This window comes from Gopherus evgoodei, chromosome 11 (assembly GCF_007399415.2).
Source record: "Gopherus evgoodei ecotype Sinaloan lineage chromosome 11, rGopEvg1_v1.p, whole genome shotgun sequence".
In the NCBI taxonomy this organism is placed as follows: Eukaryota; Metazoa; Chordata; order Testudines; family Testudinidae; genus Gopherus; species Gopherus evgoodei.
In genome coordinates, this window is record NC_044332.1 from 21,917,779 (window position 1) to 21,939,779 (window position 22,001).

At 48.0% G+C, this 22,001-nt stretch overlaps 1 protein-coding gene across 1 annotated transcript in view; it reads right to left on the reverse strand.

Moving 5' to 3' along the window:
* LOC115659417 (aldehyde oxidase 1-like) overlaps positions 1-22,001 on the reverse strand; it is a 173,056-nt gene that overhangs the window by 46,138 nt on the left and 104,917 nt on the right. The window contains exons 39-43 of the mRNA XM_030579494.1: positions 20,397-20,483; positions 8,974-9,054; positions 3,738-3,882; positions 1,964-2,056; positions 664-815 (exon numbers count right to left, since the gene is read on the reverse strand). Of these exons, the coding sequence (XP_030435354.1) occupies positions 664-815; positions 1,964-2,056; positions 3,738-3,882; positions 8,974-9,054; positions 20,397-20,483 (558 nt within the window). The remainder of the gene's footprint in view (positions 1-663; positions 816-1,963; positions 2,057-3,737; positions 3,883-8,973; positions 9,055-20,396; positions 20,484-22,001) is intronic.

Genomic DNA, 22,001 nt, shown 5'->3' on the forward strand with positions numbered 1-22,001 from the left:
CCACCCCAGGCCCTGCCCCCACTCCACTCTGTTTCCCAAGGCCCCCCTTCTGCCCCACTTCTTCCCACCCAGTTTTATTTCCTCCCCCCAAGTGTGCCCCATACCTGTTCCTCCTCCTCCCCTGCAGTGCCTCTTGCATGCTGCAGAACAGCTGATCACAGTGGGTGGGAAGTGCTGGGGGAGGAGTTGACCGCTGGGGCTGCTGGTGGATGGGAGGTGCTAAGGGGTGGGGAAGGGAGCTGGCTGCTGGCGGGTGCTAGGCACTTGCTATTTTTTTTCAGCACCTATGGTCAGAGGTGCCATGTGAAAGGCCCTGGATGACTATGTACTTAAATCCTATTCTGGAGGGACAAAGATAACTTCAGTCCTTGGCTTCTTGGCCAATAAGGGTGCTGCCAATTAGTGTGTTGTGGAGACCGGTTCATTGGTAATGACAGAAAGCCCCGATTTAGTTCACATAAGCTATCAGATAGTAATGCCTTTTAATCATTACCAGCATGGACTTGATTTGAACTGGTTACCTAGATGGAAAGGCTCTGAGATGCTACTCAAGCCCCAGAGACAGCCAGCTCTTCTCTAAACAAGCTTTACAGATTTGTAAGTGAAGATCATAGATATATACTTTCAGTGCTGGCCTGTTTACTATAATCATTGAAAACATACAGCCAAACTCCTGATTTGTTCTCCAGCTAGGGTTTTCAGCTGCTGCAAGAGAGCACGGAAAATCTTTGTCTTCTCCTCTGGAAGCTCCGGGACTACTTTCATCAGGATGTCTCTGAGTTGGGCCAGAGAGCAGGCAGCACCTATCACTAGTCCTGAAACCCAATTATTTTAAATAGTGAAATAGGAGCATCACACTTTAAATGATCACAACTCTACCTGACCATGGAAATGTTGCTTCTATAGTCAGCTTTCATCAGGTATATTTCACACACACAAATCTACAGGATAATTTTCTTTGGGCCAGACACTGAGATCTTTATTCAGGTAAATTCCCATGAGGCAAATAGCAGTCTGACTGAGTGAGGCTAAGGATGGAGTAAAAACTGTTGAGACTCCAGAATTTGGCCCCATGGGCCTGATCCAGAACCCATTTCAGTCAATGGAAACAATGCCATTGATTTCAATGGATGTTGGATCAGGCTCTGTTTCAGTAGAGATTTGTAGAGCATTTTGGAAGTTTTCAGTGGTTGTAAAAAGCCCTTCTTTCATTAAGGGCATTCTCTAATGTGGACCTCGATAAAAGGTGACAATTAAATGGACAGTTGTGTGGATGTGTGTGGTGTAGTGATTTACAAATCTATTTCAATGTCAATTCCAGAGCTAAGAGAAAAGCAAATAGGAAAACAACCATTTGTAATAAAATCCCACTTTGTCTGATTTTTATAAACAGCTCTGTCCAGTGCCTCCAGGAAAAAACTGTGCATCACATACTTTTGCTACAGCTTCAATTCCATGTTACATATTAAGATATGACATAACGGAACAGATACTCAGCTGGTGTAAATCAGTATCCATGGAATTATACTGGCTTGGACCAACTGAGAACTTGGCTCAGTGGCTCCAAAGAAAATCTTTTGGCATATTGGATCAAAGATCTATGCATGAGCATCTCTATATAGATTGTAGACATTGCCAGACTAATGACTATGATAAAGAACCGTGTAATTTCTACCAACAGAAAAAACTATAGGACCCTCCCACATGCTCCTCTCCTGCAGAAAAATGAGTGAAAGATGGTTTGAACAAAGAAATTTATGGCAGCAGAGTTTCAGAATTTGAACCTCCCCATCCTGTTCTCTCCATATGGCAGGTAGGCTGACAGACTGGATAGTGGTCGTATTGCACTGAGCACTACTAGAGAATAAAATGTTCCACGTACGTATGAGTCAAAGATTCTAATAATTTATGGTGTCTAACAACACATTACTCAAGAGGATTTTTAGGCAAATCAAGGACTTACCATTGTTTGTATTACTCACAACATGCAGATCTGGAATCCTAGTGGGATGGATGAAAACTGGATGATGAACACCATCACGTTTCATCTCAAGTCCTGAAGACAGAGAATTATAATGAGATTGAAGAAAAGCAGAAGAAAACAGCTGTGTTAGATTTCCAGAACTGTGAATATATCTAAAGAACTAAACATACCCCTATCCTTTCTGCCACCAGGGCTTGTGACCTTAGTGTCACATGGGATTACTTTCCCTGTATTCTTCCTATAGCCAAGCATTTGCAAAGTCCTGCTGGTTCTTCCTGTCCAATATCCCAAAGACTCCATCCTGCTGCCTTTCCCATTCCATGTTCCTCTCTCTCCTCCCCTCTGCACTCTCTGCTTTTCATGCTGCGCCCCTCAGGTCTAGTGAATGAGCTGCCAGCAAAAGTATCTCCCAGTGCTCTGCAAAGCTCCTCACTTCCCTGCACTTGTCTCCTTCCATATCAAATTCAGATTCCTCACCTCAGCTTTAGAACCCTACAGGATTGTGCCCCTGCCTCCATCTCTTCCCTAGTCATCCATTACTTCCTGCTTCCGTCTTGCACTCCACCAGCTCAGCTCAACTGCATAACTCTTCTGTTTCCTTCTCCCACCAGCATCTCTATGCTTATTCCCACATCATCCCCTATGCCTGTGACAACCATCACTGACCTCCTGCCTAATATATTTTCAAAAAGGAGCTAACAAGCTGTGCATATATGTAGTAATATGCTTACTTCCTCCCTCATCCTCCATGCCCAGCCCTGCCATGCAGCTAATTTAGGGCTTGACTGATGCCCACAGAAATCAATGGACTTTGACTTCAATGGGCACTGGATCAGACCTTTAGACTACATTGCAAGCTCCCAAGAACCTGCCATTTTAGTGGTTTGTGAAGTGCTGTGGTCACCTTTATGAGTGCTATATTAACAAATAAAAAAGCAGTAAAGATTCTGTTGTCAATGAGCACGGGGGTGGGGGGTAGTGTCTGAAAATTAAAGTCTCTTTAAATCTTTTTGGACTCAGTTTCACCCTCACTGTGTAAACAAATTCACAGATAACAGCTCAGTCTGGAATTCCATGTAATGAGACATGCTCTTATTCTACCCACTTGCACCACTCTCCCTCGGAAGGAAGGGGTTCAGACCGTACACTCCCCCCCAGCATTACCTCTGAAATACTCGCCCCTGTGTTCTGCACACCTACACTGGAAATGCTCTATCTCAAGCCTTCCTCAAGACTCCATTCATTCAATCAGCTTTCCCACCCTTCTCTCTTCTCTGCTACTCTTGCTGCTCTCTTAACTTAACCGCTCAAATTATAACACTGTAATAATAAAATCTATCTATAATATTGAGGAACCCAATAAGATGTATAGAAGTTCCTACTCTTGTCCTTTCAATATGGACCATGTCCTTTGTCATCCTTGTAGTGTTCTAACTGAAGGTCTACCCTGCAGACTCTTACTCATGTGAATGGTTGTTACTCCATGCAAGTCATCTCACTGAAGTCAATGGGTGGGGTATAGTCCTCTGACCATGGAATCAATAGATCAGGGTTCTAGTCCCAGTTGTATCACTGATGTGCTGTGTGAACTGGGGTAAGTTACCCAGACCTGAATATTCAAATGGAGCTTCTAATTTTGGGTACCTATCTTTGGATGCCCAGTTTGAAGCACCAAAGGCCTGATTTTCATTGCAACTTCCATTAACTTCAACTGGATTGTAACAATGACAAGAGACCCTCAGACCCTCCATACCCACACTGGTGTTCCCTACAATGAGAGGTGCTTTAGGGTACATGGCCTTCAGCTCCAGAAGTTCCCTGAGGTTAGTGGGAGAAATCCACGTTGTTCTTTCCCCACGGAAAACCAGAGTTCTTTTTTGCTGTTCCTGAGCCATTCTCTGTAGAGGAAATGACAGAGGTTAAGCGCTCCAGGGCTAACAAAAGTATTTGTCAACCAGTGTAAAGTAGAACAAAACACTTTAAAAAAATTGTTAATAAAACTTGTATTTAAATAGTGTCTTTAATCTGAGGTTCCCATTGAGCTTTACAATGGTATGTTTAATTATCCCCATGTTACAGATAGGGAAACTGAGGCACAAAGAAGATAAGTGACTTGCCTGAGGCAGCATAACAAGTTAGTAGTACAGAACCTAAGTGTCTTGACATCTAGTCTCCTACTCTAATCACTAGCAAAGACTCCCTCCATTATGGTTGTTCAGTGACCAGCCAAAGCAAAGCGATTACATCTTAAGAACTGAGGTTTTGTCACCTTCTCTGCCTGGGCATTAAATTTCCCCTGGAGCTTTACATAATAGAAAGGGTTCGGCCTGGTATCTTTAACAAAACGTACACCATTGTTGTTCAGTGTGCTATGTGCTGCCTGATGCTTTCCTTCCCAAACATGACTGAATTTCAGCAAGATTTAGTTTCAGTCACATCTGACAAGGGAATGCCAGAGAAATTCATCAGGTGAACTCTCATTGGCTTAAGGTTCTCAAGGGGCAATTTCAGTTCCAGTGAGGTTCTGCTCTGAAAAGTGACTATATGAAAAGGCATAGTCTTACTAAGCTGATCTATTAGTATTCAAAGACAGATCTGACTTTGACTATCATTTTGTGTTGCTTTTTACTCCTGTTAAACGTGATGAGTCAATGTAGCTGAGATGGAGTGAGCTGGATTCTTGTCTTTTTTGCACTTCAATGGAATTGTTTACTAATTTCCAATCCTGTTACACCTGAGCAACTCCCTTGGAGACAGTGGGGCTGCACAGGTGTGCTGTGGAGCAGTGGTTCTCAACCAGAGGTATGTGCACCCCTGGGGGTATGTAGCGGTCTTCCAGGGGGTACATCGACTCATCTAGATATTTGCCTAATTTTACAAAGGGCTACATAAAAAACTCTAGCAAAGTCATTACAAACTAAAATTGTTTATACTTCTTTATATACTATACACTGAAACGTAAGTACAATATTTATATTTACATTCATTTATAATTATATGGTAAAAATGAGAAAGTAAGCAATTTTTCAGTAACAGTGCGCTGTGACACTTCTTTATTTGTACGTCTGATTTTGTAAACAAGCAGTTTTTAAGCAAGATGAAACTTGAGGGTATGCGGGTCAAATCAGACTCCTGGAAAGGTGGAGAGCCACCGCTATGGAGCATAATTTAATGTCCTAGTGGTTGTACAGGTGGAAGCAAGGGCCCTAGTGTTGCCTCCAGAATCGTTGTAACTGATATAGCTACATACAAAGGAAGAGCCAGCTTAACTCCTTGATCGCATGATGAGTCTACAAGGCTGGAAGTTAGAAAGATGAAGATAATAAAACATATCATGGGCTGCATATTAGTACACATAGTGTCTTTTCACTATGTAGCCATACCTCCACCCCTCAGAGAGAGCCATTTTATCTAATACAGGAAGGAGGCAGGGAGGACTAGTGGACAGAAGAGTGCCTGTCAAAATCTGGTTTCTGTGGGCAATTAGAATTTCCTGCCTTGTGCCACAATCTCACCTGGCATATGAAAAAATCAGGTAGTAGCCGGACACAATCAGAGTTGGTCAGAGCCGCTGCTCTGATCTGAACTAGTCTCTACAATATGTTAAAGATTTTTTCACTGCCCCTTTTTGACCTGAGTGGCTAGTCAAAGTTGGAGACCCTATAGATTGTTCCAACGGGCTATACTGTAGTTTCTTTGATGCAATCTTATTTATTTGCAAGGAGTGTACCAAGTCTTGCTTTTCTGAATCTAGGAAGAAAATGTAGGACTAGAAGGGACCTTGATAGGTCATCTAGTACAGTCCTCTGCACTGAGGCAGGACTAAGTATTATCTGACCCATCCCTGCAGGTGTTTGTCTCACCTGTTCATTAAAAGATCCAATGACAGAGATTCCACAACCTCCCTCTGTAATTTGTTCCAGTGCTTAACCAGTCTGAACAGTTAGGATGTTTTTCATAATGTCCAACCTGAATCTCCCTTGCTGCAATTTAAGCCCATTACTCCTTGCCCTGTGCTCAGTGGTTAAGGAGAATAATAGATGCAGTGGCAGCAGGATGGAGTGAGCAGTGAGCTGCTCTTTCCCTTCCCTCTTCCAGTTCCTGCTGGGTCCCAGTGACCTCAATTGTGGTTTGTTTGTTTTTCTCAACCAGTGGGATGCTCCCTTGCCACTCACTTCCAGGCCATGAGACACTTAGGCCTGATCTGTTGCAGGTCCATGGTAAAGGCAGAGGAGCAGGAGGTCTTGTGGTAGGCGGAAGGAAGAGAGGGGTTTATTGGAGGGCCATGGAGAAGAACTAAGAGCTATTGGAGGGTCTCAGAGGGATGGAAGAAAGCCAGGAGGGAGGAATTTAGGCCACGCTGGAGTCAGAGAGAGAGGAGTAGGAAGTTGGGAAAGCAAAGGAGGAATGTCCACACCTAAATCAGTCTGAGCAGGCACAAAGAAGTTAGGATTGCCTCAGTTCAGAGGAGAGGTGAAACTTTAGCTCAGTTGGAGTGGGTGGTGGCTCTTGTTTCAAATCCCAGAGGTTGTTAAAATGTTCCCAGACTCTGTCTGAATGCTGGAGTCAACCAACCATTTCATATACACAAATACTCACTTTGGGCCTGCCAGGTGCAGGTGTATTGTTTGATTTGTTCCAGCATTACAGAGATCATTAATCTTTATACGGTTGGTTTGGTTTTTAAACTGGTTGATCCACAATGCATAGCTGATTTGCTTTTTTTTAGCTGCTTTCTATTGTACAGCATATATTAAGCAAGAGAAGTGGCTCTCAAACTTCTGTACTGGGGGATCCCCTTCACACAGCAAGCTTCTGACTGCGACCCCCCCTTTCAAATTAAAAACACATTTTTTATATTTAACACTATTACAAATGCTGGAGGCGGGGTGGGGCTTGGGGGTGGAGGCTGACAGCTCGTGACCCCCCATGTAATAACCTTCTGACCCCGTGAAAGGTCAAGGCCAAGACTATAACAGGGTTCAAAAAAAGAACTAGATAAATTCATGGAGGATAGATCCATCAATGGCTATTAGCCAGGATGGGCAGGGATGGTGTCCCGAACCTCTGTTTGCTAGAAGCTGGGAATGGGCGATGGGGTGGGTCTCCTGATGATTACCTGTTGTGTTCATTCTCTCTGGGGCACCTGGCATTGGCCACTGTCATAAGACAGGATACTGCGCTAGATGGACCTTTGGTCTGACCCAGTATGGCCGTTATTATAACCCCAGTTTGTCTACATGGTGGGGTAATGTGCTCTGTGGGGGTGTGATTTCTTAAGCACCTCTTAAAATGATGTGCATTAATTAAGTGCTTAAGAAATCACACCCTCAAAGTGCACATTACCCTCCTTGTAGAGAAGTCCCACCTGAGTAACAGATTGGCCTGTGCATGTGTCCCTGGCATGAGGAGTGGCAGAGGCAGTAGCAGTTGTTGTGGGTTAGATTAAATCTTGTTGTTATGGGTTAGGCATAGGCACCGATTTACATTCAGAATAAATGTAAAGAAATCATTGTTACTAGGTGGCTGAAACAATAGTGTGATACGAAGATATGGATGAGGGAATTTTAAGTACAGGGGCTGGGGCTTTGACAGGTGGTGAAACTGGTTTTGGTCGGTGCGCATGAGAATCACACTGCCTGAACAAGCTGGCTGAAAGAGTTCAGTGCTCTGAGTGAGAAAGCTGTCTCCTGTTTTTGTGAGTCGATCTCCCCAGCCCAGCTGTCCCTGTCTGCCATCCTTCACAGCTCAGCTCTTAGAGGAAGTGGTGCTTCAAGAGGCTGGAGAATCTGCACCACAGCTCTGCCCTGGAGCTTAGACTCCTCTCCCTCCTGTCCCTCTCAGCAGCTCTCTAATTATGATTTGGCTCCCTACAGATCAAACAAAGCCATAATGACGTTAATCAGTCTGGGTTCAATAAAGACTTGTGTGTGCATAGGATGAGATTGTTGTGTGGAAAGTTTCACCTGCGTTTACAGTGTAACAAAGGGCAATTTAGGAACTTCATGATTGTCACTATCCTGTACATACCTCATGGGCACTTGCAACTCCTTGGTGGCTCCCCGAAGCAGAGTTTTTCAGGAGGAATTTGACATAATGGGATGATGTTGGGAACAGATAAGTTAGACTGAACACAGGGAAAAACTTCTAGGTTATGAGATCCATTAGGCCGTGGAATAAACTCCCGAGGGAAGTAGTGGAGCCCACTGTCATTTCTAAAGCTACATCTACACTATGGCTGGGATTGACGCTCTGAGATCGATCCACCGGCGGTCGTTTAGTGGGTCTAGTGAAGACTTGCCAAATTGGCAGCAGATCGCTCTCCAGTCGACCCCTGTACTCTACCTCCGACGAGAAGGAGTTTCTCCTGTCGACCCCCTGCAGTGTAAGGTACGTCAACTCCAGCTACGTTATTCATGTAACTGGAGTTGCGTAGCATAGGTCGACTTACCACGGTGGCATAGATATAGCCTAAGTGACTTAGACAGGGAATTCTAAAGCCTAGTCTACACTAGGAGGCAGGGTCGATGTAAGATATGCAACTTCAGCTACGGGAATAGCATAGCTGAAGTCAACACATCTTATTTCGACTTACCTCCCGTCCTCACGGCATGGGATCAACGGCCGCGGCTCCCCCTGTTTACTCCGCTACTGCCACTCGCCCTGGTGGAGTTCTGGAGCCAACAGGATCGCATTCGGGGATCGATATATCACGTCTAGATGAGACGTGATATATCGATTCCTGATAAATCGATTGCTATCCAGCGAGTAGTGCAAACATACCCTAAGGTACATTCCTGCACTGGGAGGGAAGTGGATTGGATGACACTCTATCCTTGGTGTAACTCAGTCACCTTCCACTGAGGATGAATTTAGTCCAACAATCTTTTCCATTTCAGACTTCTATCATGTTGTAAACCCAAATGCTGGATCATTCACAACATTTGCATGTAAACGGAGACAAATCAGGAAAGAATAACACTTCCTACCATTAGTTCAGGAGGAAAGATAAACTCCTGGGTTGGGTCTACAGGCTGGAATTCTTCAGGATTGCAGAGACCAGAATGCATCTGAAAGGAAACAAAGTTTCATTTGAATATTTACTTGAAGAAGAAAAAAGCCAGAATGTGTGCGTCAAGAGTATGTTGCACTTTTCTGGAAAGAGCAGAGACTCTTTGGCTACATGTCATTTAGTTTTAACTGCTACAGGTATCAATACATTGAATAATTCAAGCACATTCTTTAGTGAATTTCCTAAAAATAAATCTATTATCATAAATAAACAATGAAACAAAACTATTTACAAATTGACCCAATGCCAGAAAGGCTTCTCCCAGCCATCAGCTCCTAAACCCCACCTTTGGCACCTGCCCCAATCTCTGAAAGGGGCATTCTCAAGTCAACAACTAGCCCTTGTAGCGTGCCCTGGAGGCCATCAGAGCCTAGTGTAGTGGGTGTATGAGACTCACTGGAAAAATGCAGACACAGCAGAATTAATATAATCTCCCAATCTATGTCTGTCAAATAGATTGATGGGTAAATCCAAGATGACAATAACCAAAACAGCAATCCTTTGGGTGAGACAAGATTTATTGGACATCTTGTGTTTTTAGAGAAGAAAAAATTGTAATTCCTGGAAAAAGTTCCATTGCAACATTGACCTTAAATCTACGAGTCTGTATCCATCTCAATTATAGGCCAAAAGCAGGTACTGCTGCACTGGCTCTGAAATTTGGTCTTGTGGAAGATCTGGATTTCCTAGAGTGGTTACATGTCCAGGGTAGGCCAACACAGCCAGATTTGGCTTTCTACAAACCTAAACTACTTAGGATGTTGCAGTAGTTTGGGTACTAGTTTGGGATATGGTCAATGAGGGTTCAATTCCTTACTCTACTACAGACTCCCTGTGTGACTTTGCCAAGTCACTTAGCCTGTCTGTGACTCAGTTCCCTATCAGCAAAAATGGGAATATTAGCACTTTTTGCTCACAGGTGCACTGTGAGGCTAAATAAACTAGAGTTTTGATGCACTTTGAGCTCTGCTGTTGAAAAAAGCTAGGTGTCGTCATTACTTGCACAGCAGGGTTATGTTCCTCGCAGGCAGCATGGCTCACTATCATGACCTTTGCATTCACAACACAGTACTCACAATGCAGTGTTCCTGTTGGAATCTGTAAGGCTGGGTTGGGTTTGACAGGTCTGAATAGAGCTGGGTTGGGCAGATTCAGTGTTCCCCCTTCATTGTTTGCATCACTCTCTTATTTGGTTCACACTGAACAGGCTCTTAATTTCCTGGGGCAATTTTTCTCCTCTGAATGGAGCCACTCGGTGCTTGTGCCAAGTTCAGCAGGGCTGAATTAGAAGAGGACACCATAAAAATCAGCCCTATTTTACTCACTTTGGGTTATCCCTTCTCTGAAAAGCACTGTGCTTCGGAGCTACAATCCTCTAGAGAATATGATCCTGTGAGCTTTTGGGAAGGAGCTTACAATGGGGTGAAGCTCCAGATGCACTGCATCCCCAGCACTGGTTGCTTTTCTCTGCCTCTCCAGACATTATTCTTGAATTAAAGTCTCATTAAAACCACATAATGATGGAAATTCCAGTATCTTCAATGGTAGAAGAAAATGAATGGGTCCTGGTTATAAGTAACCAGCCCCCTGGCGCTCCCAGGTTCAACCCTGACTGCCACTGTCCAGATCTTAAAGGTGCTGTAACAATGCACAGAACCACCACAGATGCCATAGGTGGTATCTACCTTCCATATGAACTGGGACATCTTCCTCCCACCACAGCCTTGAATTTACTCAGTGTAAAACCTAAAGATTCCCCTTTCCTTCTGCTGCATCACTGAGGATAAGACCGTTACCCTTTCCGTAACTGGTGTTCTTCGAGATGTGTTGCTCATGTCCATACTAGGTGCGTGCACATGCACTGGTGATGTAAGTTTTTCCCTTAGCAGTATCCGTGCTGAGTGGCTCTGTCGCCCTCTGGAGCAGCACCCGCATGGTGTGGTATAAGGGGCGCCGCCAGCTCCCCTCATCCGCAGTTCCTTCTTGCCGGAAACTCTGACAGTGGGGAAGGAGGGTGGGTTGTGGAATGGACACGAGCAACACATCTCGAAGAACACGAGTTATGGAAAAGGTAACTGTCTTTTCTTCTTTGAGTACTTGCTCATGTCCATTCCATATTAGGTGACACCCAAGCAGTACCCCTGGAGGCAGGTAGGAGTTCATGGACATGTAGATTGCAATACAGCTCTGCTGAATCCAGCTCCATCTCTGGCCTGCTCGGTGATGGCACAATGCACCATGAACGTGTGGACAGAGGCCCATGTTGTGGCTCCACAGATGTTCTGAATAGGGATGTGTGCCAGGAAGGCTGCCCGGAGGCCTGAGCTTTAGTTGAGTGGGCTCTGACAATCAGTGGCAGTGGGACCCATGCCAGATCATAACAGGTCCATATGCAAGAGGTGATCCAGTTGGAAATCTTCTGTGAAGACACCAGAAGGCTCTTCATCCTATCAGCTGTGGCAATGAAAAGCTGAGTTGATTACAGAAAGGCTTGGTACGCTCTAGGTAAAAAGCCAAGGCGATGAAAAGCTGAGTTGATTACAGAAAGGCTTGGTACGCTCTAGGTAAAAAGCCAAGGCCCTTCGGATGTCCAGCGCATGAAGATGCCTCTCTCTCTCCACTGGTCTTATACAGTTTGGGACAGAACACTGGGAGGAAGATGTCCCAGTTCATATGGAAGGTAGATACCACCTATGGCAGGAAGGCCGGGTGGGCCTCAGCTGAACCTTGTCTTTGTAGAAGACTGTGTATAGTGGTTCTGAGGTCAAGACTTTAACCTCAGAAACTCACCTTGCTGATGTCACCACCACCAAGAAAGTGACCTTCCATGACAAGTGGAAAGGGAGCAGGAGCTCAGTGGCTCAAAGGGCAGGCCCATGAGCCTAGAGAGGACCAAGTTGAGATCCCACTGCAGAACAGAAGTCTGTACCTGCAGGAAGAGTCTGTCGAGGCCTCTCAAGAATCTGATCGTTATGTTATGAGAAAACACCGTCAGCCCTGGATTGGTGGGTGAAAAGTGGAGATGGCCGCGAGATGCACTGTAATGGAAGAGTGTGCCAGGCCCTGGTTCCTCAGATGAAGCAGGTAGTTATGGAAGAGCTCAAGGGGGAGATGCCACCCGTGGACACCCAGTCGGAAAATCCTGTCCACTTGGCTAGGTAAGTCAGTCTGGTTGAAGACTTTCTACTCTCCAGGAGGACCTGTTGGACATCATCCGAGAAGGTCCACTCCTTCGGTTCAGCCACGCAGCATCCATGCTGAGAAGAGTAGGGATGTGAGGTTGCAGTGCAGGAGCTGACCGTGGTCCTGTGACAGCAGGTCTAGTCGGATAGGCAGGGACCAAGGAGGGGCCGCTGCCAAGTCCATCAGCATGCTGAACCAGTGCTGGCGGGGCCACATCAGGGTGATCATGATAACCTGTGCCGTGTCTCTCTTGATCTTTGCTAGGACCCTGCTGATGAGAGGAACTGGAGGGAATGCTCCCTGACCACAACAGGAGGAAAGAATCAGAGAGAGAGTTTTTGCCAAGACCTTGCCAAGAATGAAACCGGTGGTATTTCCTGTTTTGCCTTGTGGCAAACAGGTCCACTTGGCCTCTGGAAGATCATGCAGGCTACCTCTGGGTGGAGTGGTGAGAGAAGTCTCTACTGAGATGATCTGCTAGCGTGTTCTTGACGCCAGGGAGGTGACAAGCTTCCAGATGGCTTTTGTGGATGATGCAGAAGGCCCAGAGATGGAGTTCCTCTTGACAGAGAGTCGACGAACGTGCTCTCCCTTGCCTGTTGATGTAGAACATCAAGGCCGTGTTGTCCAACAGATGAGGTAAGAAGACTCTACATGCCAAGTGGACTGCTCTGAGCTCTTTGACGTTTATGTGTAAAGTCATCTCCTCCAGGGACCAGATACCCTGGGTCTAGAGGTCAGCAAGGTACGCACTCCAGCCAAGATCCGAGGCACCTAATACCAACTTGATGGAGCGAGGGGGGTGCCAAATGAAACCCCCACTAGGACTGTTCTGTGATCAGTCCACCATCACAGCGAGGTAAGTATTGTCGGGGGGATGGTAATGATCTTTTCCAGGCAGGGCCAGCTCTAGCCATTTTGCTGCCCCAAGCACGGCGGCACGCCGCGGGGGGTGCTCTGCCGCTAGCCAGTCCCGCGGCTCCGGGGGACCTCCCGCAGCCGTGCCTGCAGATGCTCCACCGGAGTCGCGGGAGCAGTGGACCCTCTGCAGGCACGCCTGCGGGAGGTCCACTGGAGCTGCCTGCCACCCTCCCAGCAACCGAAAGAGCACCAGCCGCTGCATGCCGCCCCAAGCACGCGCTTGGCGCGCTGGTGCCTGAAGCCGGCCCTGTCTCCAGGTGATCCCTGGACTGGGAATAGACCGTCAACAGCTATTGCTGCAGGGGTCACATCCGGAGCAAGACATGGTGGACAATGTACATGCACGCTGCCATGTGGCCCAACAGGTATAGGCAGACCCTAGCCATGGGGGAATGTGGAGACCTGCGCAATGAGGTCCGTCTATGTTTGGAACCTTTCTAATGGTGGGAACACTCTGGCGCATGTCGAGTTGAGCACCGCTCCAATGCACTCTATCCTCTGCACCGGAACTCATGTAGACTTTTTGTCATTTACCAGTAGGATCAGGGAGCAGCATATGGCTTGCAGCACCGCAACATCCTCTTGGACCTAAGACCTGGAGTTGCCCTTGGCTAGCCAGTCGTCGAGATACGAGTAGATCTGGATTCCCCAATGCCTGAGGTAAGCAGCTACCACCAATATACACCCTCGATGCTGTTGCCAGGCCAAATGGGAGGACCACAGACTGGCAGTGGTGGGGCCCCACTGTAAACCGGAGGAAGCATCTGTATCCAGAAAGATCGCTATGTGGAAGTATGCGTCCTTCAAGTCGAGGGCAGCGCCAGTCTTCCGGATCCAGGGAGGGGATGATAGAGGCCAGGGAGACGATGCAGAACTTTAGCTTCGCTAGGAAGCGGTTCAGGTCTCGCAGGTCCAGAATGGGCAGTTAGATCACCCTTGCCTTTGGGATTAAAAAGTATTGGGAATAAAATCCTTTGTTCTTGTACTTGGGAGGAGCCTCCTCCACTGAAACCAGCTGCAGTAACCCTTGAACCTCCTGCACGAGGAGACTCTCGTGAAAAGAGTCCCTGAAGAGGGAGAGGGAAGAGAGTTTGGGGAGCATGGGTAGCAAGAAACTGGAGGGTATAACTCTGCATCACCATGTTCAGGACTCAGCAGTCCAAGATTATAGTGGTCCATGCAGGGAGGAAAAAGCAAAGGCAGCTGGAAAAAAAAGGGGAAGATGGATTCAGTGAATAGTCTGATTGGTCGCTCTCGAGCGTACCCTCAAAATGATCGCTTGGCACCCTGCTTGTTTCGGGTGAAGTCTGACTGAGCAGAGGGTGTGGGAGGGTGACTCGGGTGGCACTTGTAGCCCCTGGCTTTCTTGTGATGTGGTGTAGCAGGGTGGTCACCCACTCCTGCCCTGAAAGGGCTTGAAGCCAGCCCTGGGAGAGGGCTGTGAGCTCAAGGCTCACTGACTGGGGAAGCAGCTGCCGCTGGCCCATGCCCAAGTCAGACTGCAGCTGGCCCTATAAAAGCCAGTGACGCCAGGAGCTGAGAGGACTCTCCCTCTAGCTCTTGAGGGAAAAGGGCTTGGCTTCCCGGGAACTGAGATGGATACCTAAAGTGGAGCAGGGCAGGGGGAAGGCTAGAGGAGCTGGGAGAGCTCCAGCCTGGAAACCCCCCAGGCTGCAGGCCTTGCTAAAGGCCAGAAAGGGTACTGGGGTTGCAGAGGGCAGCCCAAGGGTAGGCCGAGGCAGCAGGTCCAAACCCCCCTTCCGGTGATGAGTGGCATTTACACTGCAGTCTGCCCGAGTGAACGGGGGCTAGATCAAGACTGGTAGTAGCCACAGTCTGAGGCGAGATGGGGATAGAGTGTGGGGGTTCCCCTGGGTGGGGAGACCCAGAAATTGTGGGGGTAATGCCAGGGGGCAGTCCCCAAAAGAAAGGGGCACCGGGGTCCAGGAGAGACACGGTGGGCAGCGGCAAGCAGGACATCGGCTAGCAGAGGGTGCTTCAAAGGCTGTAGAGCTAATTCCCAGGACAACCAGCATGAGGTGCCGCGGCGGTGAGTCTCGCACTGTTACAGGTGGGTCCTGCTGAGGCTGGCTCCCTTGTCCTTGAGGTTGTTGTGGTTTGAATTGCTTACGTGCTGGACCTGGGACGTAAAGCCCCAGAGTTTTCAGAGCAGTACAGGAATCCTTTAACCCATTCAGCTTGCTGTCTGTCTGCTCTGCAGTTAGTGCCTGGCCGTCAAAGGGAAGGTCCTGCATTGACTTCTAAGCCTCAGGGGACAAGCCCGAGAGGAGCAGCCAGGACGCCCGTCGCATGGAGATGGCAGAGGCCATGGCGCGGGCAGCAGAGTCTGCCACGTCTGAAGCTGCATGGAGGGCTGCTCTGGATGCAGCCGTGCTCTCCTTGAGGATCGGCCAGAATTCCTTCCTAGACCCTTCAGGAAGCAAAGCCTCGAACTTGGCCATGGCCTGCCACATGCTGAAATGATAGCAGCCAAGGAGGGCCTGGTGATTGGCCACATTCAGTTGCAGACTGGAAGATGAATAAACTTTGCGTCCAAAAAGATCCAGCCTCATTGAGTCTTTATTTTTGGGGGTAGGCCCAGGTTGTCCTGGCCTCTCCCTGTGGTTAACTGCCTTGACCACCAGGGAACTGGGGGCTAGGTGGGAATATAAGTATTGATGTCCCTTGGTTGGCACAAAGTACTTACGCTCGGCCCTTTTGGAGATGGGAGCCTCCTTTTTGGAGGAGGGAGTCTGCCACAGGGCAGTGGTAATTTTTGACACCCCCTCATGAAGGAGTAAGGCCACCCTGGCAGGGGCCGAGGAGCAGAGGACATCAAACAGGGAGTCCAAAGGCTCCTCTAATTCCTCAGACTGAAGTCCCAGGTTAGATGCGACCCCCTTCAATAGCTCCTGGTGCGCCTGAGCGTCATCCTGAGGAACTATGGGAGAGGGCTCTGTGATAGCCTCCTCGGGTGATGATGAGGATGATGCTGGTACCATTGGTGGTCCAGCAGGCTGGTCCCCTGGGTCCCCCTGGACCTGTGGGGTCTTTTCTCCTGAAGTGTTGAGCACTGGAGGGGGTCGGGATGTCAAGGTGAGCACACACACCTACTATGGAATGGACATGAGCAAGCACTTCAGGTACTCCAGTTGCCACAAGTTCAAATTAAATGTGAAACTACATACAGGCCTGGTCTACACTACACGTTTATACCGATTTTAGCAGTGTTAAACTGATTTAACGCTGCACTCTTCCACATAATAAGGCCCTTTATATCGATATAAAGGGCTCTTTAAACAGGTTTCTATACTCCTCCCCGACGAGAGGAGTAGCACTGAAATCGGTATTACCCTATCGGATTAGGGTTAGTGTGGCCGCAAATCAACGGGAATTGACCTCCAGGCGGTATCCCACAGTGCACTTCTGTGACCGCTCTGGAAAGCAATCTGAACTCGGACGCAGTGGCCAGGTAGACAGGAAAAGCCCCGTGAACTTTTGAATTTCATTTCCTGTTTGCCCAGCGTGGAGCTCTGATCAGCACAGGTGGCGATGCAGTCCCAAATCCAAAAAGAGCTCCAGCATGGGCTGTACAGGAGATACTGGATCTGATCACAGTATGGGGAGACAAATCTGTTCTATCAGAGCTCTGTTACAGAAGATGAAATGCCAAAGCATTTGAAAAAAATCTCCAGGCTATGATACAGAGTCCACAGCACAGTGCTGTGTGACAAACGTAACAGAAAGCCAAAGAATCAAAAGGACGGCTCATGGAGGAAGGGAGGGGGGACAGAGGACTCCAGCTATCCCACAGTCCCCGCAGTCTCCTAAAAGCATTTGCATTCTTGGCTGAGCTCCCAGTGCTTGTAGGGTCAAACACATTGTCCGGGGTGGTTCAGGGTATATCTCGTCAATTTACGTCCCCACCCCCCCGTGTGAAAGAAAAGGGAAAAAAATCGTTTCTTGACTTTTTTCAATGTCACTGTATGTCTACTGCATGCTGCTGGTAGACACGGTGCTGGGGCACTGAACAGAAGCATCCTCTCCCCTCTCTTCCCCAGTGGCAGACAGTACAGTGCAGTAGGACTGGTAGCTGTCCTCGTCATCAGCCCGTGAGTGCTCCTGGCTGGCCTCAGGTGAGGTTGGCTGGGGGCACCTTGGTAAAAATAGGAATGACTCCCGGTTATTCCCGGCAGATGGTACAGAATGGCTGATAACCATCTTCATCATAGCAACTGGGGGCTGAACTCCATCAGCCCCCCCGTTTCATGTCTAAGGAAAAGATTCTGTACTCCCTGGACTATCATAGCAGTGGGATGCTGGGCTCCTCTCCCCGGCCACCGTTTAATATCCTGCCTGGTCTATCATAGCAGCTGGAGGCTGCCTCCCTCTCATTTTATCTCACTAAAAAGTCAGTGTTTCTTATTCTGCATTCTTTATTACTTCATCACACAAATGGGGGGACCCTGCAATGGTAGCCCAGAAGGGTTGGGGGAGGAGGGAAGCAACAGGTGGGGTTGTTGCAGGGGCACCCCCTAGAATAGCATGCAGCTCATCATTTCTGTGGGATCTGACACGGAGCAGCTGTGCTCTCTGGTTCTCTGATACACTGGTTCTCTAGTACACTTGCCCCATATTCTAGACAGGACTGACTCTACTTTTAGATACAATATAAAGGAGGGAATGACCCTCTGGGTCATTCCCATTTTTGTCTTTGTGCCCCCAGCCAACCTCAGCAAAGGTCAGCCAGGAGCACCCATGACAGCAGCAGACGGTACAGAACGACTGATAACCATCATCTCATCACCAATTTACAATAGCACAGCAGACAGTACAGAACAACTGGTAATCATCTCTGCTACCTTGCAAAGGCAAATGAATGCTGCTGTGTAGCGCTGCAGTACCGCCTCTGTCAGCGGCATCCAGTACACATACGGTGACAGTGACAAAAGGCAAAATGGGCTCCATAGTTGCCATGATATGGCGTCTGCCAGGGCAATCCAGGGAAAAAGGACGTGAAATGATTGTCTGCCGTTGCTTTCACGAAGGAAGGATTGAGTGACAACATTTACCCAGAATCACCTGCGACACTGTTTTTGCACTGGGATCTCAACCCAGAATTCCAATGGGCGGGGGCAACTGCAGGAACTATGGGATAGCTACGGGATAGCTACCCACAGTGCAACGCTCTAGAAATCGACGCTAGCCTCAGTACATGGACGCACACCACTGAATTATTGTGCTCTGTGTGGCCACGTGCACTCGACTTTATACAATCTGTTTTACAAAACAGGTTTATGTAAAATCGGAATAATACTGTAGTGTAGACGTACCCTAATACAGTCATCTACACCGTGAGGTGTAACACAGATAACAGATGCCAGATCCTGCAGTTTTTACTCAAAGAAATCGCCCACTGATATCAATGGCAGTTTTGCCAGAATAAATATTAAGAGACTGAGCCAGGGTTTTGGTTTTATACAATGCCTTTTTTAGTCAAAGCAAGAATCAAACAATCTTTAAATAACATTGCTCATTATTTATTAAGCAATGCCAATGAGCTAGCCACTGTTCAAGACACAAAAATGAGACAGTTCCTACCCCGAAAAGCTTACAATCATATAAACATATACATAGGACAAATGAGTTACAAATTGGTTCATAAATTGAACTGAAATACACATGACACAGGAATCACTTTGATCCACAGCTGTAGAATCTCAGGTGTAAGGGGCAAAGCATTGTCCTCAGCCACAGGTGCTGGAACGAGGGGTGCTGGGGGTGCTGCAGCACTCTCTGCCTTAAAGTGGTTTCCATTATATACAGGGTTTACAGTTCGGTTCAATGGCTCTAAGCACCCCCACTATAGAATTGTTCCAGCTCTCCTGTCCTCGGCTGTGTAGTTCCTTACCAAAGGGATGCCAATGCAGCCCTACTTTGTGCATGCTCAGATCAAAAGCTAAAACTCACCTCTTTGATGAAGACTTCCTCAAACAGAAATTTTCTTCCATATACAACAAAACACCCTAAATCATGGGGAGGTGGAGAGAAGCCCTTTCAAATTCTCTGGTTGGAAGATAACTATGGGCATAGCTACACAGCAATGATTGCAGCCAATGTATACATACTGGAGCTAGCTTTAATCTTAGATCAGAATTATTCTGGCCTTGTCTACACATGCTGTAATTGTAATCATGGTTCCCAATTGCAGTGTAGGCATACAGTATGTTCGGTCACAGATGCCTTAGAAATACCTAAGACAGGCAGACAGAGTGAACAGAACTCTTTATCCATCAATTCATTATAGATACCACCAGATGAAAATGTGGCACCAGCCTGTAGTGGGGCGGACTGCCCCACTCCCTGTAAGAATGGGCTGTGGCAGGCCAGGACGCCTGCGCAGCCCGGGATCCAATTAGAAAAGGGCTTATGGGGAGCCAATCAGGGCCCAGATTGGAAGGAGCCAATCAGGGCCAGGCTCGCCCATATATAAAGGCTGCTCAGGAAGGGAGCAGTAAGTCTGTCCTATGCCTTTGATGGGGAAGGTCAGTCTCCAAGGGGAAGACTAGCACTGCAGACAGCGCAGTGCTGGACGGGCTCAGGGAGGCTAGAAGGCTCTAGCCCATAGCCGCCAGGCTGCAGGCCCTGAAGGGAAGGGCCTAGCGGGTGCAAGGGGCCGTAGGGGAAGTGGCCTAGGGGAACAGACAGAGGAGGGGAAAGAAAGAGGACAGTGAGGCTGATGCCAGAGGGTCCCTGGGCCGGGACCCAGAGTAGAGGGTGGGCCTGCGTCCCCTCCTTGCAGTACATCCAGCCATCGGCCGTAGGGAGCGGCCATTATAGACTATGCCCGATCCCTGACAAGAGGGATTAGACATTGGGGTGTGTAGTTGCACATGGTGGCTGGAGTGGAGGATTGCTGATCACTGATCCCCGGAAGGGGGTCCAGATGGACTAAGGGACACTGCTGGAGGGCAGCGGCCTCAAAGAGGACGCCGCCGAGCAGGGAGCAACGCGGGTCCAGCGACAGCAGCGGAGAGCAGAGGGCAGAACAATGGATGGGACACCACCAGGAGGGGGTGCTCCACTGGAATCGAGCTAATTCCCAAAATCACCAGCAGGAGGCACCGTGGGTGGTGAGTCCCAACCTGTTTACACAGCCACAAAAGCTCAAAGATGTTCATTCACTACTAAGTTTACTATGAAACAGAAAGTAATTTAAAAAAGACCATAACACACCTGATTTCCCTTGTCAGAAGATGAGCACACATCTTCTTTGTCCAGGCAACATTGCCCTGTTCCTCTCAGTTGACAACATGCTGTTTCCTAAAGAAATAATACCCCATTCTGTAATATTCTAGATACAACTTCACTGAAATGTGATTTCTTTTAAAATAGGTATTTGTGTGTATATATATTCTACCTGCACTGAAGCACTCAGACATAGGTTAGGAGTCTGTTACAGGAGTGGGTGGGTGAGATTCTGTGGCCTGCATTGTGCAGGAGGTCAGACTAGATGATCATAATGGTCCCTTCTGACCTTAAAGTCTATGAGATTTGTCCAGTCACTTGAAACTGGTTCAGGAGCTACCCATGAGCCAAGGTGACAATTCTTGCTGTGTCCCCTTTGAAGCACTGCAGGAGGTAGTTCCTCTTTTGGGGTCAAATCCAGCTCCCCTTGAAGTCATTGGAAAAACTCCAGCAGACTTCAGTGTGGAATCAGACTCCTGAAGCAGAGCAGAAGCTGGTGCCAGGGGCGGCTCCAGGCCCCAGCACGCCAAGCGCGTGCTTGGGTCCGCATGCCGTGGGGGGCGCCCTGCCGGTCGCCGGTAGGGCAGCAGGCGGCTCCGGTGGACCTCCTGCAGGTGTGCCTGTGGAGGGTCTGCTGGTCCCGTGGCTCCGGTGGACCTCCCGCAGGCGTGCCTGTGGAGGGTCCCGCGGGACCAACGGACCCTCCGCAGGCACGCCTGCGGGAGGTCCACCGGAGATGCCTGCCGCCCGGCCGGCAGAGCGCCCCCCGCGGCATGCCACCCTGCTTGGGGAGGCAAAATGCCTAGAGCCACCCCTGGCTGGTGCAAAGGACTACTGGATGCATTGGAGAAGGACTGTGTGGAAGTGACTGAAATTTTCCGGTTGTGAGAAAGTTGGACAGACTCCTAGTTTATCCTTTTTATTTGTGTTTTATAGCTCTAATTGGACCCATGAACACCCTTGAAGGTAGTGGAAGGGGCTCAGCTCTTTGGCTTGGGTATGATCTCCCAGCCAGGAACAGGCCATGCAGTGTTTTCCGTACCACCATGTATACCAATGTACAGCTGAGTTTTCAAGGAGGGATGGGCCCAGGATAGGGTGGAGATATGATCTGTGGAGCTGTGACTATGTGGAGGATCTGTGAAACACAGATGCACAAAGTCACCTGTGGCAGGGAAGAAACTCAAAATATATTCAGTTGATTTCCCCTTTATTGTTCTCCTTGTAACTCAGATATAATACTCTGTCATCATTGCTGGCCTGGTCATCTCTGGCTTCTCTTAACAGATGAGAAACACGGCATGTTTCAACCAGCTGAGAATAAATGTAAGACATTGACTCAACAGCAAGCCTGTATAATGATATTTTTCAGTAGCTATGATAGAACACATGCAGACTGGCTCTATCCTAATGGTCTACCCTTGCACTGAATAATCATCATAGTTTCAACAGTCAGTCAGTTTTTCTGAGACAAGGTGGGAGAGGGAATATCTTTTATTGGACCAACTTCTATTGGTGAGAGAAACAAGATTTTCTGTGATCATGCAAGACTGGGGCTGAGAGACACTAGTTTGTTGGCAAGGCAACGTGTAA